This window comes from Acomys russatus, chromosome 32, assembly GCF_903995435.1.
Source record: "Acomys russatus chromosome 32, mAcoRus1.1, whole genome shotgun sequence".
In the NCBI taxonomy this organism is placed as follows: Eukaryota; Metazoa; Chordata; class Mammalia; order Rodentia; family Muridae; genus Acomys; species Acomys russatus.
The window spans coordinates 197,829-219,768 of record NC_067168.1 but is presented as its reverse complement, the minus strand read 5'-3'; the positions used below and the strand labels follow the sequence as shown (position 1 = coordinate 219,768).

At 47.0% G+C, this 21,940-nt stretch overlaps 1 protein-coding gene across 1 annotated transcript in view; it reads left to right on the top strand.

The window, feature by feature from the left end:
- Nucleotides 1–16,973, top strand: part of Cgnl1 (cingulin like 1) — a 148,880-nt gene extending 131,907 nt beyond the window's left edge. The window contains exons 13-19 of the mRNA XM_051140634.1: nt 950–1,111; nt 4,306–4,395; nt 13,378–13,461; nt 14,142–14,266; nt 15,093–15,201; nt 15,396–15,559; nt 16,763–16,973. Coding sequence (XP_050996591.1) covers nt 950–1,111; nt 4,306–4,395; nt 13,378–13,461; nt 14,142–14,266; nt 15,093–15,201; nt 15,396–15,559; nt 16,763–16,895 — 867 coding nt within the window. The 3' untranslated portion in view covers nt 16,896–16,973. The remainder of the gene's footprint in view (nt 1–949; nt 1,112–4,305; nt 4,396–13,377; nt 13,462–14,141; nt 14,267–15,092; nt 15,202–15,395; nt 15,560–16,762) is intronic.
- Nucleotides 16,974–21,940: the final 4,967 nt, after the last annotated feature.

Below are 21,940 nucleotides of genomic sequence, written 5' to 3'. Positions count from 1 at the left end.
CCTAGCGTTGTCTTATTCCAAGTGGGGCTGTGCTAGAAATGGCTGAGGTTGTCCGCCATCTCCAGCAGAGTACAGTGCTGGATTCCTCCCTCCCCGGGTCTTCCTACACTGGCTTGATCTTTCTGAGCTTCTCAGCTTTTCTGTGGATGCCCTGAAAAAACAAAGCTCTGTGGTGTTCTGTTCTTAGCTCTGTGCCTTCTCTGTCTCCAGGAGGTTTTGACATTGGCGACACAGAGCCAGGGCCCTGAATCACCCAACCCATTCTGCTGAGGTGGTCAGCCAGCCCCTGAGACTAAAAGTATCGTACACTCTTCAAAATCATTAGACGAGTGCCACCTTGTGGACTAAAAGAGAACTGTAGCTATGACTGATCATTTTCTTCTACACAGCAATGGCGGATAGCTAATGAGTGTGGTTACATTCTTGGATTCTGTGCCTGCTGGTTGCTTAGAGATCGTTAATTTAGTTTTTATTTGACGCCTTTAAACCTCTTTTGAGATGATACTGATACAAGAACACTTAGCTACTTTAGTGACTTTCAAGTGGTTTTGACCACAGGCCATAGTAATAAAGGCATCAATCATTCTTGTAACCAAATGACATAGCCATCCATACAAATATGTAAATATCTAATACAAAAGCATCACAGTACTTGCTCATACTTTGATTTTTGTGTGTGTATGTTCTGGGTTGTTAAAATACTAGTCCATGTCCAACCAGCCGACTTTATAACCTGATTGTTTACTGCTTACAGACCCTCTTGTTTCATAAAATGGGAAGCTGAAGCCTAGAGAGAGGCGGACTTTGTTTCTCTTGGCTTTGGGGTGGGCCAGGTGTGCACATGGCACGCCGACCTGCGTTATGTATCTCTGCCAGAGCTTTCAGCCATCGGTTTAGTTTGTTGCCATTTTCACTGCCCAAGCGACTTCCTAACACCCTCTCCTTCTAGTTGCGCCTCAAGGAGGATGAGTTGCGGGACTACCAGAGAGCTGAGGAGGCAGCCCTCGCAAAAAGGCAGCTTCTGGAGCGGTCACTGAAGGATCTGGAGTACGAGCTGGAGGCCAAGAGTCACCTCAAGGATGACCGCAGCCGACTGGTCAAGCAGATGGAGGTGTGTGGCTCATGGCAGGAGGCAGGGTGTAGGAGGCAGGGTTTGGAGAACACATTGGGGCCACCAGTGCAATGTAGGAAGTCTTGGGTCTTTACTCCTTCTACCTTGGTGTTATGAATAATCTTTCTTTTGTCGGGGAGGGGTAATCATGCTGTAGTGTGTCAAAGCTGGAAAGAATGAATAATGGCTTCATTGCTTTGGAGAGGATATAAATTAAACACCAAGGAGCTTAGCTGATGGTGCTGCGTCCCTTCGGCAATGTTTCCCCTACAAAGGCTGCAACACGACTGACTGTCCAGTCAGGAGCCACACATTGCCTTAGACCCCAAACCACCCCATCCCCTGCACATGAGGGGCCACTGACTAAAGCACACAGTCTGTTCTTATTCCTGGCCCATCTTCCTGAGTGTGTGTGTATCATTGCCAGGGCTATCATCAAACTGTGGTCCAATTCATTGCCTTTCCACTTCCCAAGATAGTCTGACTGCAACCACCCAGGAAGTCACCAGCTGGGGATGGGTATCCAGAAGCCTAATATATAACACTTGAGAAAAACTCACATAAATAAAATACCCAAGCCTCTGAGATGAGGGAAAGCCCTGAATTACTAAAAGGGAGTAATTTGGAAGAGAGAAATTGACGCTAGACCAGAAACACATGTTTGCCCCCCTCTCCAGTGGAATTTTGAGAGTAAGAAAGAATCTGAGGAAAGAGTCTTGTCCAGCTTTTGATAAAAGACAGGCTTGGCGCTCAAGGCCAACAGGAGATGGCTTAAACTCAGAATCAATGAATTTCTCATTCAGCCTTGCAAATAAACAGAAATAGCGTTTTAAAACCTCCAGGGTGCTTCACAGCTTGTATCTAGGAGTGAAGTTTGGACCAGTGGAGATTTTATTAGATGGGCCTCTCTCAGAGACTCACATAGCCTGAAGGCAACTTTATTGCTTTGTTTATGGAGTTGCTGCATTTTTCCCTAATATCTTATTTCTGATCTCTTTAGGGAGCCATTTTTGAATATGCTAAGGTCAACCTAGCGAACTAGATATGGATCATTCTTGGGCCTAGAGAACCTGGAGAAAGGCAATGGGATGGGTAGGCAGACAGCTTATTTAGTAAAGTATGTGCCATGTAAGCATGAAGGCCTCTGCTCAGCTCCTTAGCACACATGGAAAAGGTTGGTCATGGCACTGCACATCTGTAATTCCAGTGTCAGAGAGGCAGAAACAGGAGGATCCCTGGGGCTGGCCAGGCGGTCCAGCCTACTTGGTGAGCCCCAGGCCAATGAGAGACCCCTGTCTCAAAAAATAACATGGAGGAGAGTGATTGAGAAAGACACCTGACACACACACACACACACACACACACACACACACACACACACACACACACTCGAAACCTATCAGGTAGTGAACAAAGAGCCTTGTATGTTGAACCCTGGCATAGACCTCATATGTTGTGTGGACAGTATGCATTGGGGGCAGGAAAGGAGCCTAACCAAGAAGTGATTTTGGGCTCTACAGATGGATCAGCAGTTAAGAGCACACACAACTCTTACAGAGGGCTCACGTTTCACCACCCATGTTGGGCACCTCACAGCTTCTTGCAACTCCCTGAGGAGAGAGCTTTTTGGTTGTTTTATAAGTTTTTTAAAAAAAGTTATTTCATTTTATTTATTATTTTGTGTACGTGCACACTAGTGCATTCCACAGTATGAGTGTGAAGGACAAGGACAGCTTTGTAGAGTCTCCACCATTCTCTCTACTTTTGGGTGGGTCCTGGGGTTTGAGCCCTAGCCTCAGTCTTTACAGTAAGCCGGGCATCCCTGGAGGTTTTGAATAGTACATGATAAGGCTGTTCATTTGCAGACAGTTTATCATTCATATTAGTTCTGAGAGTTTCATTTCTGTTGTTTATAGAGCCGAATGTGGTTGTCAAGTCGATTCTGGCAGTTCCATAGCTCATAGTTAACACACAAGTGCCTTTGAAATCCTCAAAGTATTGGTTTTAAGGTTTTAAAAAGCATCTGCTGGGGCTAGAGAGATGGTTTAGGGCTTAAAGGTGACTGACTGCTCTTCGAGAGGACTCACTCACATGGTGGCACACAACCCTGCCTTTAACTCCAAACCAAGGAAAACTGATGCCCTCTTCTGGCACCCACAGGCACTGCACACAGGTGGTGGACAGGCAGGCATGCATGTGGGCAAAACACTCATATACATAACATGAAAAGATTGAGTACAATGTCTTAGAAATACACATTTTAAAAAGCACCAGTGGATTCAAGTTTACCCAGACCTATGACAAATCTACTGGAGACAGAAAAAAACACAGGTTCAAATCCCCCAGCCCCAGGGTTGGAGCACTTCAAGTGGGGAAGCCTCTTTTTTTTTTCCCATACATAAATCTACTTTGAAATGCTTCTCTCTTAAGACCAGAGGGACAGCTTTTCATTATTATGTGATGATGAATTTACTAGAATTGGCCACCACTCTCCTGTGCAGGTTTGGGACTATCCACTGCCAAGTTCATGGGTACTGTGGAGAAGAGGGAGGTCAGATGCTTGTGCCTGCACTGAGAGGAGCGATCCTCTTGAGCATGAAGCATTTACAAGAATGTCCTAGAATGACTTTTCATGCTGTCAGCTGACTTGAATAGGGACTGGTTTAAGATACATACTAACATATCTTTAGTGGTTTGGTTTTGTTTATAGGGGCTTAGGGTAAGCCTTTTTTTCATTTTATGTATTTTCTACATGGCCAGTGATATCACAAAAGCTACAAAACATATGTTTTTCAAATACCTGCTCTTGACATCACAAGAAATGATACGTATAAGGCCTGGGAGTGTCGCTCAACTGGTCAAACACTTGACTAGCAAACATGAAGCTCTGGGTTCAGTTTCTAGCACTGACTGCACAGTCTGGATCTTGTAATGCCAGCACTTGGGAGGTGGATGCAGGAAGCTCAGGAGTTCAAGGTCATCCTAGACTACATAGGAAGTCTGAGGCTACCCTGGAATATAGATCATTTAGGAAGGAATAAAGGGATGGAGAGGGGAAAAGAAACAGATGCCTCATGCTCCCAAGCCCTAACAGTACCCAGCTCTCATTTGCCCTTGGGGCTTCCTTCTGTGGGTACCCTTGCTCATGACCCAGGTCAGTGTAACTAAGTAACCTGTTTGTTTTCCTTTCTCAGGACAAGGTGTCCCAACTGGAGATTGAATTGGAAGAAGAACGAACCAATGCTGATTTGTTGTCTGAGAGGATCACTTGGAGCAGGGAACAGGTACAAGGGAGTTGTAGAAGGGTGAATGCATGGTCCTATAGAGAAAGGATGCAGGAGACGCCAAACCTGAGGGTTCAGTTAGAACAAGGAGGGCACCTTCTTGCTGTGCAGATCGTCAGTCTTTACCATCTCAAGCCCTTAGGAGGGAAGGCTTAGCATTGTCTGTTTAACTCAGAGTGAGTAGGCTGGAGGTCTGGGGGTGAAGGGCTGTCATCCTTAGGCTGGCAGATCCTGATAAGAGTTGAAGATGAAATACTGGCTCCTTTGCCACCCACCTTGTGATGTGCGCAGGTTTCCTTGGGAAGCGTGGCCCTCGGGGGCTATGGGATGGGTGGGTGCAGAGGCTACAGGCTACAGGGCTCTAGTTTTTCTGTCATTCCCCATGCTGTGTCCTGATGGTGGCACAGCATTCAGGAGCCCAAGCAGCAGAGGTTTAGAGTAGGGCTTTCTGGACCGCCAGGACACAGATGGCGTTGACATTGGCACCCCAAAGTTCTGTGACTCTTACTGGACTCAGCTGTTTTGTTAGGCATTCCTGCCAGTTTGGCTAAGCAGCCGTGTTACCCCCAGGGCATTCCAAGACCTGCTAAGCATGCATAATAACAGAAGTGCCTGTGGATTTGTTTTCTCCACTTTTCTTGTGCTATAAGCACAGTAGGAGGAATGGTAAGAGCTATATCACCTTATCACTATTCCAGGCAGTTAAAACCAGTTTCCCAGTTTCATGGCTTACACCCAAAACAAAACATAGGCACGCTGAGCCAGGACACAGGCATGCTGAGCCAGGACACAGTTCCTCAATTGGTTCAGCTACTGACATAAGGGCCATGAGGTAGCTGGTCCCAGCATGCCTTTGGCCTTTTCCTTTTCCTCTCACTGAGTATTAGAGTCATGGGATACAACTGCTCACCTCAACAGTCACTGTTGAAATTTTTCCACTGAGCCAAGAACCTGTGGTCCCTGCAGGAGGAAGGTAAGGGCACTAGCCTGGGAACTGCTGTGAGGGAGGCCATGGGCAGCCCCAGGCCTGCTCCTGTGCTGCCTCCCTCGGAGCTTTGGGAAATTCCCAGATTACAAAGGTGGGGCTGGAGATGTAGCTCAGTGGGTAGGGTACTTGTCCATCATGCACAAAGCCCTGGGTTCAATCCCTAGCACTGCATCAACTGGCATGCTATGATCCTAGGAATTGAAGGCAAGAGGATCAGAAGTTCATGGTCATCCATCGTTGGCTACATATTGAGTTTTAGATTAGCCTGGGCTACATGAGCCCTGTTTCCACAAATAAAAGCAAAATGAAGCTATTTATGTAGAAGGTTCTCCCGGCCTACCACCACTAGATCTATTGTCCTCTTCTAGTGTCTGTCTTTGCTGTTTCTGGGAGGTAGAGAGGGTAAAGCCCAAGTTTTCGGTACATAGAGAAACTGAAAATCAAGTTCAAATGGATATAGAAAGGGATGAAAAACAAAACAAGAATTCCAAGATAGACTGATACTTCTCCTTCCTTCCTTTCATGGCTTTTGTGATAGGGTCTTGTGACGAAGCCCAGGCTACCCTCAAACTCTCTATTTCCCTGCCTCAGCTTCTGAGTGCTGGGGTCACAGGTGTGTGCCACCATGGTGTTGAATGACGCCTGTTGATAGAAGTCTCTGACATCTTCTGGCCCTTTGATGCCTCCTGTTGAGAGGGACGCTTGAAAGGAATGCCCCTGCCTCATGAGCAGTCTTTTATCTCAAAGTAGAGGTTGATCCAAGGCTGATTTTCTGCCTTTAAAATTAAAGGGCATGTGGAGAGGGCTTTGGGTGCCAGTGGGGACCTTCCAGGGCCATGCACTGTAGCTGCCTCCCATATCACAGCAAGAAGAGGGACACTTAACAACTGAACCCCTTCCTCCTCTCATCACCTCTAACCTTCTGATACTCCTAACAAAGGCTGGTGACCAAAGGACAGAAAGTGTCGCCTGTCACCTTGAATCCCATGAATGGTGTTGACCCTGGGCTCTCAGCAAACTGCGACTAGACCCTAAAAAGAGAAACCATGGGAAAGGATTTAAAAGAAACCAAAAACTTGTGCTTTCTTTTAAAACTTAAGGTTTTCTGTTCCCTATGTAAAACTCAGTATTTCTAAGTTTTTCTGAATCCTTGCTTCCTCCCAATGTATCTGGTTCTTTTCCTTAGTCCCAGTGATAGGTCTTAGGTAAACAGGCCAGATAAAAGGGTTCTAGTAATCGGGAAAGGCTAGTCCTCTGACAGGACCTAGGGCCTGGCAAGGACATCAGAGGTCAAATCTCCAGAATTGTGTAATGGATGAAAGATTTGAGGCCCAGAGCCACAAAGGACTTTGGCCAGAGTTGTGTGGCAGCTAGCCTGTAGAGGCCGTTTAAACATCCTTTCCCCAAGGATGATGTTTTAACTATCAGAGCCTGAAAAGACAGCGAACATGACTGCACACATGGCAGAGTGGTAAGGCTGCAGGATGTCCGGCGTGATGCTAGGCCTGTCTAAGGGGAGGAACTAGCTTTAACAAGTGTAAATCTTAACAGTAAAATAGGCTAAGTACCAGACGGTAAGGGAAAGGCCTCGGTGGCAAAGGTGGCCAGGGAAGGGTTTTTAGAGGAATCTTGGCCAGAGTCAGCCTTGAAGAAATGAAATGGCTGAGAGCCGTTCAGCAGAGTGGGTGTGGCACTGACAGAGGGGGCACTTTGGAGAGGCAGAAAGGTCTAGCCTGTTTTAAATGTGCTGGGTAGGCTAGTATCCTTGCTCAGTGGACACTGCTTTGTGTACTACTGCTGGTAGCTGAATGCACACAGCAGGGCTGGGCTTTCCCCAAAGGCATCCCCTGGCCTTGAAAGCCCGCATGACTCAGCACAGTGGTAGGTTGACTCATCCCACCCAGACAGCTGGCAGGTAGGGGAAAATACCAGCTTCAACCTTTGGGAAGTTTCACCATGTTCACAGGGGCTAGCAAGGATTCCTCGTTGCCTTGGAAACTGCCAGGCAAATCCCAGTGGGTAAAGCTTGAGGCGTGAACAGTCATTTTCGGAAACTGCTCCTTTGTGGTTGGCTCACACCTGCTCCTTAGTACCTGGAGACATAGGAACCAGTAACTGAGACTCCAAATTGTCCCTTTTTAGTAGGAAAGCGACAGATCAATGTGGAATTTCCTCTTTTAGTTAAAGTGACTCCAGGCTCAGAACTGTCCCTTACTGTGCTACTCAAAACCCCACTGTGTAAGTTGGCTAATAATAATTCTTAGGATATAACTTTTATTATTTTTATTTTTTACTTATTTTTATTTTTTTCGAGACAGGGTCTCTCTGTGTAGCCTTTGCTGTCCTGGACTCACTTTGTAGACCAGGCTGGACTCGAACTCACAGCGATCTGCCTGCCTCTCCTCTGCCTCCTGAGTGCTGGGATTAAAGGCATGTGCCATTTTAAGACCAGTTCAGGAGTATAGGCTTGCCAACCTCTTCACAGCCCACTGATAAACCCAGGCCAGGAGGTTATTATTATTATTAGCAGTCATATATATCTTTGGCTTTTCATTAACCCTAAAGGCTGCAGCTTCTGATCGGGTCATGGGTATCCTGCCCTTACAGGCTGCTAAAATGAGATCTGCTATTTCCTAGCAAAATGCTCTGTGCTTAGCATCCATTCAGTCCAGCTGCGATAGGCTGTTGTTGCCTTCCCATTTCTGATCGTTTTAATTTGGTTACGGAATTTTGATCCCACCTATTTAATAGAGTTGAAGGGTCAACAGCGTGCGAAACACTAAGCTTACATGAAGTATTTTTCTGCCATCACACTTAACTTCCCTGGGTCCAAACAAGGATAGGACTGTGATCTTAGGCCTTGGGCCCGGTTCTGGAGTTCTGGGTGCTGAGCTGAGCCTCAGAAGCAATGGCTCCTGGCACTTGCCTGGGTTTGCTGTGAGAGAGTTCTCCTTGGGACCTTGTCTGGAACGCCATGCAGAATTTCTCCAGGCTCCACAAAGCAGATTTATTTTAGAGTGTAGTGTCCGGCTGTTTCTTGGAAGCGTGGAGGGGAATCTATTGTGTTTTTGAAAAGACTCACGAAACATGGCCTGCCTGGCTCCTGTCACTGCTGGGCTTTTTATGGCTTCATTCTATTCCTCCTGGTTCTGATTTATTTTACACTTCCATTTTAATAGCCCCCTTTTCAGGGGTCGAGGTGGGGCATGAAGAGTTACTGTTTTGTTTTTGTCTTTCCACTTGCCTGGAGCTCCCCAGGGAGGGCTTGGACTTACAGAGACCCTTGGAGATGTCCCACACTTGGAGCTCTGCCTCCTCGAAGGTTTGCTTTCTGGTAAGATGCGCTGCCTGAGACCAGTGACTGCTGTTGTAGGCTGCAAGGTCTTAGCTCACAGCTGGGGCCCAGCACTGTAATGGCTGGCAGTCCTCCATGCCCCAGGGCTCTCTCCACTTACTCCCTGCAGACCTTTCCTTTGGAGCTCTACAGAATTCCCCACTGACATCTGCTTCTTGTAGGTTTTTTCCGTACATCAATCATCCTGAGTCTACCATTCTGCTGAGAAACAATGGCTGGGGGTGGGGTGGGGGTGGTGGAGAGCACGGGGTGGATAACTGGGAGAATTTTCTCAGAAGCCCAGGGGTAAAATACCCAAACCGCTTCCATCCAGATCGATCCAGGTATGATTCTGACCCTCCCAACAGAAAAGCAGCGCGATGGCACCTGCCTGGGAGTTTCCAGAAGGATTAACAGGTTCAGACGTGATACATGGCTGGAGCAGGGCCTTCTCATCTGGTTTGCTACACAGCTGCTGGGAAGGGCTGTCCTCTATCTTGTTGCTGCCAGCAACTTCGCATCCCACAGCAACTTGATTTCTGTACTAGCATCTGAATCTTCTGCATCCTTTCACTTTCCTCCTCTGCAGGATAGGGCAGGGTGCTCTGGCTTCCTTGGAGGGCTCCCTGAACTGCATCCTCAAGGATAGCGCAGTCACCAAAACATCCTGTCCCAGGCAACTGAAAGGGCCCATGGGCTGCTTAGCTCAGGAGACACATGAACCTGTAGGCCCTGTTCTGTGAGCGAGGTCCCATGGGGAGGAGAGGCTGGGCCAGGCTGCTTGTCTGTGCAGTTTCATCCCACCATAGAAGGTGCACACAGCGTCCCTCATGTGCAGGTATGTGCCCCAGGGTGAGAGAGAGAGCGGTATGGTTTCTCCTATGAGGCATGCCTGTTGTCCTGTATGCAGAGCAGGCTGTGAGCCTGCATTCATTACCAAGCTGTTGCAGGAGTAAGTCCATGGCCCTTTTGGCAGTATGTGATTCTTGAGGTCTCTGGGGCAGGTGGAGGGAAGTGGCTGGGCAGAGTGGCCATGTTATTTGCTTGCCCCTTGCATCATTGGCATTTTGCCTTGCTCTGTACAAGAATAGCCTAAGGGAACTAGGCTTGGGTGTTTTGTTTTTGTGTCTTAATATTTGAATACCTTTATAGGGTACACTGTGGTCACTGAGCATGTGGCCAATGCATAATTTTCTAATTAGGGCAATAAGTATCTTCATCTCTTCAACAAGTAATACTTTTTAATGCAATACTATTTATTCTTTGAGAAGTTCATACGTGTGTACATTTTGATCATACTCACAGCCCTTCTTCAACTCTTCTGCCATCACTAACCCACTCAACTTAACATTCTTTTGTTTAAAAAGAAAACCAGAACAAAACTCAGAGTCCTGTTTCTGTTGGCCAACCACACCTGGGCACTGAGCCTCGTTTGATGTGCGGTCAGTATACCAGTTACCACACCATTGAAGAAAATGGATTTCCCCTCACCCAGCAGCAATTGTGTGCCAACAGCTCTTAGCCAGGGCTAGGATCTCATGCCTGCCTCCCCTCCTGTATGCTGGGATTTTATCTGAGCTTGTGCAGGTCTTGTATACGCTGTCACAGTCTCTGCATTCATATGTGTGTCTATCCCATTGTGTCTGGATGGCACAATTTCCTTGAAGTCATCTGCCACCCTGGTTCTCATAATCTTTCCACCTTCTTCTTCCACTTGGATCCTTGGGCCTTAAGGGGAGGGGTGCTCAGCTTATCTAGGGCTGAGCATTCTCAAGTCTCTTATTCTGTGCATGGTGACAGTTGTGGCTTTCTGTGTTAACTGCCATCTACTGCAGGCAGCAGCTTAACTTCTCCCTTTTATTTATAACCCCTGGGTCCTTGGAGCTAGAGTTACAAGGAGTTGTGAGCCACCCAACATGGGTGCTCCAGAATCTCAATACTGAGCTACTTCTCCAGCCCCACTGTTTATTTGGTTTTTCAGATAGGATCTTATGTAGCTCAGGCTGACAATGGCCTCTGTCTCCCAGTGCTGGCCAGCCTGTGTCACCCCACCCAGCTTATGGTCTATTTTAATGAATACATTGATTACTGTGAGCTTACACTTCAGAACTGCTTTTGTGCTAGTCCACAGATTATGGTTGGCTTTCATTTGTAAAGCTTTTTAAAATTTCCTTTTCATCTTTTTCAGTTACCATGGGTTCTTTAGGAGTGCGTTATTTAATTTGTGTTTGCATACATTCCATTCTCTTTATTGATTTGTAGTTTTATTCCATTACCATCTCTTAGCTGAGGGCTTTTTCTGTGAAAGAGACACCATGACTATAGTAACTCTTATAAAGGAGAACATTTATCTGGAGCTGGCTTACAGTTTAGTCTGTTATTGTCATGGCGGGAAAAATGGTGGCATGCAGGCAGACATGGTGCTGGAGAGGTAGCTGAGCGTGTTACTAGGCCTGGTTTGGGTTTCTTGAACCCCCAAATCCCACCCCCAGTGACACATTTCCTCCAATAAGGCCATACCTCCCCATAGTGATACCATAGGTTCTATGAGCCTATAGGGACATTTTTATTCAAATCATATCACCTAAGAAGACACATGTTATAGTTTCAAAACTCTGAGTGAGTCTCTTGATACCTGATAGGTGGGCTAATGTATGTTACCCTAGAGCAGCAGGTCTCAACCTATGAGTCAAGACCTCTTTGCGGTTGCTTCTCAGATAGATAGGCTGTGTATTGGGCATTTGCATTATGATTCTTAACAGTAGCAAAATTACAGTTATGAAGTAGCAACGAAATAATTGTATGGGTGGTGGTCGCCACAACATGAGGAGCTGTATTAAAAGGTCACAGCATTAGGAAGGTTGAGAACCACTGACCGAGAGGATATCCCACATGGTGATACATATATGCATTCTGTGGCTTCTGGTGAGATGCTCAGTAAGTGTCCGTTGGGTCCCTTCTTTATCTGGATGATCTGTGGAATCCCCACTGATTTTGTCTGTGAGAGCACTTTAGATCTAATATTGAGTCTACATGTTAGGTGCATATATATTCACAGTGGTTAGATCTTGTTAAACTGGGCCTTTTATAACATTTCATTTAAAATCTTCATTTTTTTTATCACTTATTAAATGTACAAACTAATGGGTTTCATGACATCTCATACATGTATATAACATGCATTGATCATCTTCAACCCCCATTATCATATCCTGTTCCCCACTGTTCCCCTTCCTCTCCCCTTAAATCCTCCTCTTGCTTTCATGTTTTATCTCTATATTTCTCTAATTATTAAGTGTATATACACATAAATCCATTTAATGTTGTACATATATGTATGTTTTTAGGGCTGTTTGGTTCTTCATGTTTGTTTCTTAATAGCATGATAAATCTCATCTCAGCTCTTTTATTCACTATGACTCTACCAGTAAAGTTAGTTTCTTGTAGGCAGCAATCAGTTGGGATTTTATTTCTCTCTCCATTTGGTTAATTTATCTTTTGATTGATGAATTTATCATACTCACATTTGAGGTTATTGGTAAATACACATTCCCATCTGTCAACTACATTCTGTTTATTTTATATGTATTTGTTCTTTCCTACTTCTTTTATTGCGATTTATTTTCCCTCACCTGTGTACGTTTGATTCCCTTCTCTTTTGCAGATCTGTTCTACTGGGTTTTATAGATGTGCATTTTCAGGATGGTAGTTATCTTTTTGTTTCTAGTGTCCACCTCCTTGAATATTTCTTGCAGGGTTTATCTGGTGTTGCTTACCCAGGAGAGAATTAATTCTTTCAGTTATTAAGATAATTTAAGGGTATAATATTGGCTGTCTAAGTGTTATTTCCTTCATATTTTGAATATAGTTTCTAGCCTATAATGTTTCTGTTGAAAACTCTGCTTTAATGTTAGTGGACCCTCACTTACAGATGATTTGACACATTCTTCTGGCTAATGTTATGGCTATATGTTTGTCTTGTACTTATGAATGCTGATTATAATAACGCTGGTGATGATCTGTTCTGAGTGAATCTAATTGGGATACTTTGTATATCTTGAATCTCTTTGGATTGGGAAATTGGGGCTATATTCTGTGAAATAGGTTTGCTTATGGTGGGTCTAGCCTGTGGTGATGTCTTCATCTTTGGTGTCAGAGTTTCTCTGTGCTGTGGTAGACTTTGGCGGTTCCTGAATGTAGCTGCAAGATTGTGCAGCACATGTGGGCTTTCAGAGCTGTGTAGAGGCAATCCCTCATGGAGCTGGGGCATGAGAGGCTGCCAATCTGTGGTGCAGATACAGAAAGAATTGTTCCCTGATGAGGCACAGGTGACCATAAATCTTGTAGCACCAGGAACCTATGGGGACTCATGGGACTCAATAGGTCTTCATCCCTGGGATCTACAAGATGAATATGGAAAGAGAGCAATTCAACATATAATAGCAAGGTTAGCTACAGTGACTACTGTTATTTTTAGTTAATTATCATTATAATCATCAAATGATCAAGTGCGTCTAAGAAAAAGATTGTATACTCAAGAGCAAGCAATATGACCCCTGTGTCGGTCTCCTTCATGAAAACCTGATTTGGTTGTTGGAACCATGCCAGTACAAAGATTATGAGGACCGAGGTTTAACTCCTTTTGCTCTGCTTGTTGTAGATGGAGCAGATGAGGAGCGAGTTACTTCAGGAGAAAGCTGCCAAGCAAGACTTAGAGTGTGACAAGATTTCCCTAGAGAGGCAGGTAAGGGCAGCCAGTTCCATGAGCCTCCACTCCCTCATGTTGGGCTCCCTGGTACTCACCTATGGGAATGTGGTAGGGGCTTTGCCTACCTCAGGGGCAGCATGTGGGGCATTGAGGCTGCCTCTGGTGATGGCTCAGTTTGTTCTCATGAGTGGTCAGAAGCCTCCAGTTCAATGAGATGCTTGACAAGGTGATTCACTGAGAAAGTGGCCCCAAATGTCTGAAATATGGAGCAATATTTATGATGGACTCAGCAGTCAAAGAAGATTTTAACACAATATTTAAAAATAACTGACTGTAATCAATGATAAGAAAGCCACATAAAGAGGATGGAACATAATCACATCATTAAAGTCAGGGACTGAGAAGGATCAGTCAGCTCAGTTCTTTCACACACTAGTCATGTCAGTCTGTCATTGAAAAAATTGGTAAAGGGCCTGCTGCCCCTTCACTCTGTATCAGCAGCCTTTCATCCAGGCCTTTCATCCAGGCTCATAAGGCAACATCTTAGTGTTTCCTCTTTTGACTTGCTAGGACCTGAGTTCAAAGGTGTTCCTTGGAACAGTCTCTGGGATCCCCTTGTGCCTAGGCACTGACCAAATTCCTGACTTGACTTAGTATGCTTCTGCCCAAAGAGCATGCCCAGCCAAGTCTCTCACAGGCTCCATCTCCAATTCCAGAACAAAGACTTAAAGAGCCGGATTATCCACCTGGAAGGGTCCTATAGGTCCAGTAAAGAGGGCCTGGTGGTGCAGATGGAGGCCAGGATTGCAGAGCTGGAGGAGCGACTGGAGAATGAAGAGAGGTGAGCCTGGAGTCGGGCTGGTGGGTCAGGAGCTCTTCTCCCGTCCTTATCGGCCTGCGTGAAATGTAGAGCCTTGCAGTCGTTTCCATTTCTCAGATTAAAAACAGTGAGCTCACCAAGGTAAGCGATGATAAGGTGGCCTGGCTGTGCACTATGCCTGGACTGACTGACACTTAGGAGTGGATTGCAGCTGGCTACTATCTTCATCCCATTATAAAGCAGGCTGCTTTGTAAATTGTTGAGTTTGAGTCAGATTAGAGGCAGGGGACTGTTGTGGCCCTGAGGGCAGGTATATCCAAACAGAACTACCAGCTCTGGTGCCAACTACCTACCAGCAGTGGGGCAGGTCCTTCCACAGTAGGTAGGAAAGCTACGGGACCCCTTCTCAACAAAATGATATTTGAGCTAACCACATAGTTGCAGTCTGAGGATCAGCAGCACCACAGTGAACTTGACCAGCGCCCTCACCCCCACCCTTGAAGGTTCCTGCCATATATGTACATGGTTTCAGTAAGATTTCCACGTCTGCTGGCATAGACCCCAATGGCCAGTAGTGTGTGATTCTTTGCTTTAAAAGCTAAGCTCAGCTGAGGAAGATCTCAGGACCCTTCTGAGCTCTGGCTCAGCAGCCTTGGGAGAGTCTTGTCCTCCTTGGGGCTCCATTCCTACTCTGGTGATACCAGCAGCCCTTTCTTCCTGTGCTTTTCTCTGACCCTGAGCTGACCAAGGTAACTTGTGGGGAGTGCCGTCTCCTCTTTCCAGCCTGGGGCTTCCTGCAAGGCTGAGAATTAGAGGTTGTGTTCTGTGCTGCTTTCTCTACTCCTAGGGATCGGGCCAACTTGCAGCTCAATAACCGAAGGCTGGAGAGGAAGGTGAAGGAGCTGGTGATGCAGGTGGATGACGAGCACCTGTCTCTGACTGACCAGAAGGACCAGGTGAGAGCCCCTTTGCCTTCGCCCTTAGATAAGATTCTGCATCCGAGGCTGGGACGCGTGGACTGCTGCACTCTCCATGCAGATGCTCCAGCTTCCGTGGGGAATAGCTGGGTCCCTGGTGTCTCCTGCTCTGGCTTTCCCAGCCCAGCTGGACATCCAGCTAACACAAGCAACCTCCATCTCTCCTCATGCAGTTAAGCTTGCGCCTGAAAGCCATGAAGCGCCAGGTGGAGGAGGCTGAAGAGGAGATCGACAGACTGGAAAGTTCTAAGAAGAAGCTGCAGAGGGAGCTGGAGGAGCAGATAGGGGTGAATGAGCAGCTGCAGGGGCAGCTCAACTCTATGAAGAAGGGCTTCAGGTGAGCAGAGGTGGCGGCCCACCGAGGCCCGTAGCCTCCCCTGTGGTCATTCCATTCCTGAGGTGAAAGTGGCTGCGTCTACTTGAGTCACCTTATATGTTTCTCACATCAGCCATTCTCACAGCAGTGTTAGGCAGAACCTGACGCACAGTGAAGGTCAGGGTATCCCCACCACCAGCGAGGCCCTTGTAAGGAGGAGGAACTTTCAGGCTGCTCTGAGGAAAGCTGAAGGGTGGGGGATATTGGGGTGAGGGTTGAGCACCAGCCGTTTGCAGAGGCTGTCTGCCTGTGCCTGGGGATCTGTGCTGCTCATCCAGGTAGCTCTCACAAGTTGACTGGTGTCTCCAGATCGTTGAGGATCCTATCACACATGACTGTGTGGTACCCCCAAGGTCAGCAGTAGTCTGCAACAGTTAAGGACACAGTGGGCAGAAGATAATGTTTTGATAAACTGTTAAGACTTTATTGCATGACGATGTCGCTCAGTTGGTAGAGGGAATGTCTCATGTCCAGAAGGCCCTGGGTCCCATCCCTAGGAGCCTATAAACTATGTGCGCTGACACATGCTTTTGATCTCAGCACTTAAGAGGATCCAGACTTCAAGGCCATGCTAGGCTGCATATTTAGCCTGAGGCCAGCATGGGGCTACATGAGACCCTGTCTGGGGAGGGGACAGGGGAATACACCTATCTATCTATCTATCTATCTATCTATCTATCTATCTATCTATCATCTATCTACCTATCTATGATTTATAGTGAAAAAAAAGTACCCTGACCAGACATATTAGAGTTAGGCAAAAGGAGAAATCAGTTAACTGTTTGTGGCTTACCCCATTAACATTGATCAGGAGTAATAGGCAGTTTGCACCTGTTGCTAAGAAAAACATCTGAGCTGGACGTGGTAGCGCACACCTTTAATCCCAGCACTAGGGAGGCAGAGGCAGGCAGATCTTTGTGAGCTCAAGGCCAGCCTGGTCTACAAATTGAGTCCAGGATACCAAGGCTACACAGAGAAACCAAAAGAAAAAAAGAAAAGGGGGGAAAAAGAAAGAAAGAAAAGAAAAGAAAAACATCTGTGCTAGCAAATTCATGCATATTCATGCAGCAGGGAGGAGGTCAGGAGCCAACACCTTTCCTTCATCTCCAAATTAGAAACGAGCCCTCACCAGGGCTAAGAAACATCTCCTTTGTGCTTCCACAGGCTGAAGACACTGTCTACTAAAGTCCTGGATGACTCGGATGATGATGACCTCAGCAGTGATGGGGGAAGCCTCTACGAAGCCCCACTGAGCTATTCCTTTCCCAAAGACAGTGTTCTCACCAGCCAGATCTGAGCCCGCTTCCAGGCCTGTTGATCCTGACAGGACACTGCAGCCATCCAGAGTAGGCAGCACTAAGCAAATGCAGTCAGACGCACCTTGCATTCCTCCCAGGGCCTCTAGGAGGTTGAGTGACCTTAGATCTTAGGGAGCTACTGACATTTAAAATGACCCAACTGAGACATTTTTGGGTAAGACGAAGCCCTGGTGTGTACCTGCTGTCTGTCATCACTGTTTCTCCTGCCCCAAGGAAGGTTCCATATGCCAGCTGTAATGACATAGCCACACGTGGTGGTGGCATGAAGTATAGACTGTACGTATTTTAAACCAGACCTATTCAAGGACTGCTGCGGGTCCACTTTTGAATGTTCCAGAGCCTTTGGCGCATGACATCTTTGTAACATTCACACGTTGATCTTATCTCTTAAAATATGAACCTACCAGATCTCAAGTATTAAAAAAAAAAAAAAAAAAAGCAGAGGCAGAGAAGGAAGAGTAAAGAAGGCTACTCTGGAAACGAGAGGGGGGTCAGACAATGGGAAATGAGCACTGGGAATTGATACTTGGGCCATATGGGGAGACTGTTCAAGGACAGTTCCCTAGGGCTGAGTCTGTGGCCTTGGCCTTGGTCTTGGTCTTACTTTGTCTGAACCATGCTAAGCATAGCTTCCACTTCCCAGTGTCTCTCGAGCAAGTAGAATAGGGAGACAGATGAAAGTTTTAACAAGTGCTGTGCTTCTCCAGGGACAAGAGCCCTGTTGTTGTGTCTCCTTGGCCCTTTCCCTCCATGGCAGACCTCCAGGTGACACTTGCTGAGGGTTATGGGCTGGGATGTGAGAGTGAGGAAGGAGTTGTCCAAAGGGAGAAGTGGGTGTAAGCTGGGGTACAAAAGATACAGAGAAGGTCGTGAAAGCTGGGGGATGTGCAAGAAGGGCAGGTGTAGGGGGCGTTGAGCTGGAGCTTGGAGGATCGGAAGAAGAAAAAGATTTGGGGGTGGTTGCCATCTGAAGGGCTTTTCCTGGAGTGAGGTGACAGGAATGGGTAAGGTCCAAGGGCAAACACGTGATGCCAAATGGCCTTGGGAGGATGCTGGGCATCCCTGCATATCTCCTGGCCTAGCTGTGTCACCTCACACTGTGATGATCATCAATGAAAGAACCTTGCGAGTTGGCTGAAGCAGGGTCCCCAAGAGTCCTGATACGGGGACTTCTGGGACCAGATTACCATGAGGTCCCTGTCCACTGCAGGTCACAGAGTTCAGATTTAAAGTGAAGTGATCTGAAGGGTGAGCATTTGCTACCAGAGAACCAAGCCCTATTACACCTCACCAAGTTCGCTGTGTCCCTTGACCCTGGCTGTGGCCCTTGCCTCTGCTTCCTCACTGGGTGTGGAGAGATTCCTCTTTTCAGCCATTTGACAAATTTGTACATACTATCCATCAAAATGTGTCAGGCACAGACTTTGGCACTGGAAACACAGTGAATAGAAGTGAAAATGTTTGTCTGTTGGGCTAGGGGTGCAGCTCATCTGGGGCAGTGCTTGCCTAGCATACAGGGAGCCCTGTGTTTAATCCCTAGCTCCATACATCAGGTATAGGGTTACGTCCCTGTGATACCAACACTCAGGAAGTGGAGGCAGGAGAATCAAGAGTTCAAGGTCATCCTTGGATACATACTCAATTCCAGGCCCAACCTAGGATATAGGAGACCCTGTCTCAAAAAACCCAAATCAACCCCTGTCTTCCTGTAGTGATCCAGGAAAGTGTGGGTGCCATGCAGGCTGAGCCTCTCTCTACCCAATACCTGAACCCTCTGACCTCTGGGGAACTTGATAGCCTGTGGTTGGTTGGCTGGCCCCACAGAACTCACAGGAATGTTTTGGCTCATAGAACTCACTCATGTCATCATTAGATACTTGCTTACTTCAGAGAGTCAGGTGAGAAAAATCAAGACATTGAGAAAGGGGCATGTGCTTGGGGGAGGGGTTGACAAAATCAGCCAGCCCTCATTTCAGTTATTTCTGGTAGCCATGGGGCTAGCTACAGGAAGGAAAACAGCTTCTGAAAGAGAAAACAGCAGCTGGCGCTTGCCGGCACTGGAAACACTTGTAGAGTCTCTCCCTCCCCAAAACAGGGAGGCTACACAGGGTGAGGGCCATATCTCCTGTGGTGTAATGGAGTGGGCAGTGAGCATGGTGTGTGCAGGGCACTTGGGACTGAGGTTTACAGAGATGCTTGCAAACTCAGCTCTTTCCTGGGACCTTGGCAGGGATCAGGTCTTCCTTAGTGTGAGCCTGTGACCATTCCATGGCCTTCTTACTCTACATGTCCGTCTGCTTATCGCCTTAAGAACTGACCCTGCTCTAGAGCATTTTCTTTAGCTAGCTTAAAAAATATTTTGTGTAAAAACAAACATGTTGCCAAATGTAATGCTGAGAAGACAATCACTGTATGGCTTAAAAAAAAAAAATTTCCCCCTGCTTCAGAGTCATTCCACCCTGATGATTGGTAGACTCTGATGGGTGTTTGTTTCCAGTGGGGATCAGCTACTCTGCATTGTTTTGGGGAAGAGACAATTTTATCACTGCAACCTCCATGGGAGTGACTTCATGGATAAAGCAAGATTTCCTTTCAATAAACTGTCACCTGACAGGAGTCTTGGCTCTTGTATTATTTTCTATCCTTTGATTTCTGTGGAGTTTGCATGTTATACAAGAATGAGGACCTGAGTCTGATCCCCAGAACCCCAAATAAGAAAGGCACACCTGTAATCCCTGGGGACATGCAGACAGGTGGACCTGGGGGGCTTGTTGGCCAGCCAGCTAAGTGGAATTAGTGGATTATGAGATAGAAAGAAAATACCAATGTAAATGCTGGGAGCTCCAGCGATCGTCCAGCCCCAGGGCCACTTTGTGAAATAGAAGGGTGTGGGTGGTCAGCAAGGAATGCTGACAAAACATAAGCCATGGGTGAGAGTGACGCTCTGAGATCTCCAGATGCTTCATTCCAGAAAATCACAAAGGGAAATCACTCTAGCTTGACAACTGAGAATCAAGTGCTCCCTTTCCTAAAGTTGGGGGTCCCCCCTGCAACTATAGTTGTTCTCATAGCTGGCTCCCCATGGTCTCCGCTACATAGAGCTGGAGCCATATCTCCCTAGAAGGGGTCTCTGGGAAAGGCTCAGACCTACCACCATGCCAGCTGTCTCCATCCTGACCTCAGGGGGCTGATGTCTAGACGCCAGCTCCCTTTCCTGGTTTGGCCTAGCTTCGGGTGGAACTCTGGGTGTTTCTGTATGCAGCAGTCTTAGGTGTGCTGCCTGGGACGTGAGTGGCCCTCATGACCATTGTACCTTTCTTTCTAAAGGTAGCTGTGGCTCTCTCTGGATCCCTCAGGGTCCTTCCTGAATTTCCCAGTACTACCTGCACCCTGCAGCTGCCCCTCATTGAGCCCTTTGAGTCCCATCTGTCCCCCATGTATGCAAACGTGTCCTTGCAGCTACTCTGCGGCTACTGATTCTGCTCATTTGAAGCAGGAGGCAACCCCATGTGTGAGATGCTGGAATTTTCAAGTTCCCAAAGACTTTACATAAATCACATCTGTTTTTTGGAAGAGTCAGATATGGAGGCATAGTTTTATAATTTGTAAATAAAATCTTCCTGCCCAGCATATAACTTTCAGACTAGTTATAGACCTCTGTATTTATCTCCTGTCAGCATTTGCTGGGTGAGTATGATTCTGTGTGGTTACTGTTCCTGAGTTGTCAGGAAGCCCAGAGTGAAGGGAAAACAAAACAAAACAATAACCAACCAAACAAACAAACAAAAAACCCCAAACAAATCCAGGACCAACTGCCCTGCCTTCCCATCACATACTTGACCTTCCACCCTTGACCTTATGGATATTACCAGTAATCCTGTCTCTCTTAGACAACTCATGAGAATTTTTTTCTTCTAATTAAAACAAAAACAATTCCCCCAACTTAATAGCAAGTTCATCTTATGGGCTTAAGACTTCCCAATGCAGAAATGCCTGGCCTTGCATAAGATTTAACACAGCTGGCTCCTGCTCTCCACCAGCTAAACACTAGCTTTCTTATTTGTTTACCCAAGACCTACCTGGCTTAAGTCTCCATCAAACAACAATAATTAGAGGGAGGGAGGGGAATGGGGGGGGTGGAGAGAGAGGGAGAGACAGGGTGTAGAGAGGGAGGGGAAAGGAGGGGGGAGAGTGCAAGAGGGCACAGGTTTCCCAGAGACAATCCCTGTTGACTAGGTCTATGGTAGAGACTTTGGCAAGGCAGGAATCCTGATCTTGGGCAAGTTGCACATTTTGCTGATGAGCACACTTGGAAGCAGCAGCTAGTGCACCTATAGAACCTGCCAGCGAGGGGCAGGCATGAGCATTAAACTGTCAGTCTGGGACCTCTGGGAGCTCACAGTGTAGTTAAAAGTGGTGGAGATAGAAGTTAGACACTGAGTTTGTTACAGCTATGCCATGCTGCTTGCCTGTTTTTCCTTCTGCTTCATTAAGCCCTCTGCTCAGCACCCGGTTGTACCCTAGTCTGTGTGCTATGCAGGAACCAGTGTCTCCCCCGCTTACTTGCCATGCACCACACACATCATGTGTCAACTGATGACCGCCTTGGAGTGTGTCCTGGTGGGGCAAGTAAGATGCCCTAGAGGCACATATAACTTTGCCAAAAGGCACAGGGCACGATATGGACCCTTAGGACTAAACCTGGTTGAGGCTCTGGAGTGCAATCTGCTCATCTCACCAACCTCACATGCCTGAGAGGCTGTTCATGTCTCTCCTGAGGTACGGGCTCCCATGTCATGTCCTTCTATCACCCTGCACCTGTAGGTTCATGCCTCTTGGCCACCTGCTGCCCGCTTCCACTTAGTGCTGCTACCAAAGGCTGCCAGAGATCACAGTGAACCTTTGACCTCCCCCTGTCTCCCTCCCCCCTACTTTAACCGGGGATCTGGGGTGTTTGGCCGCTGTAATCTTTAGAGCTCTCCTTTTATTGGGATAGTCTCTGCTGACACCCTAATCTGGCTTC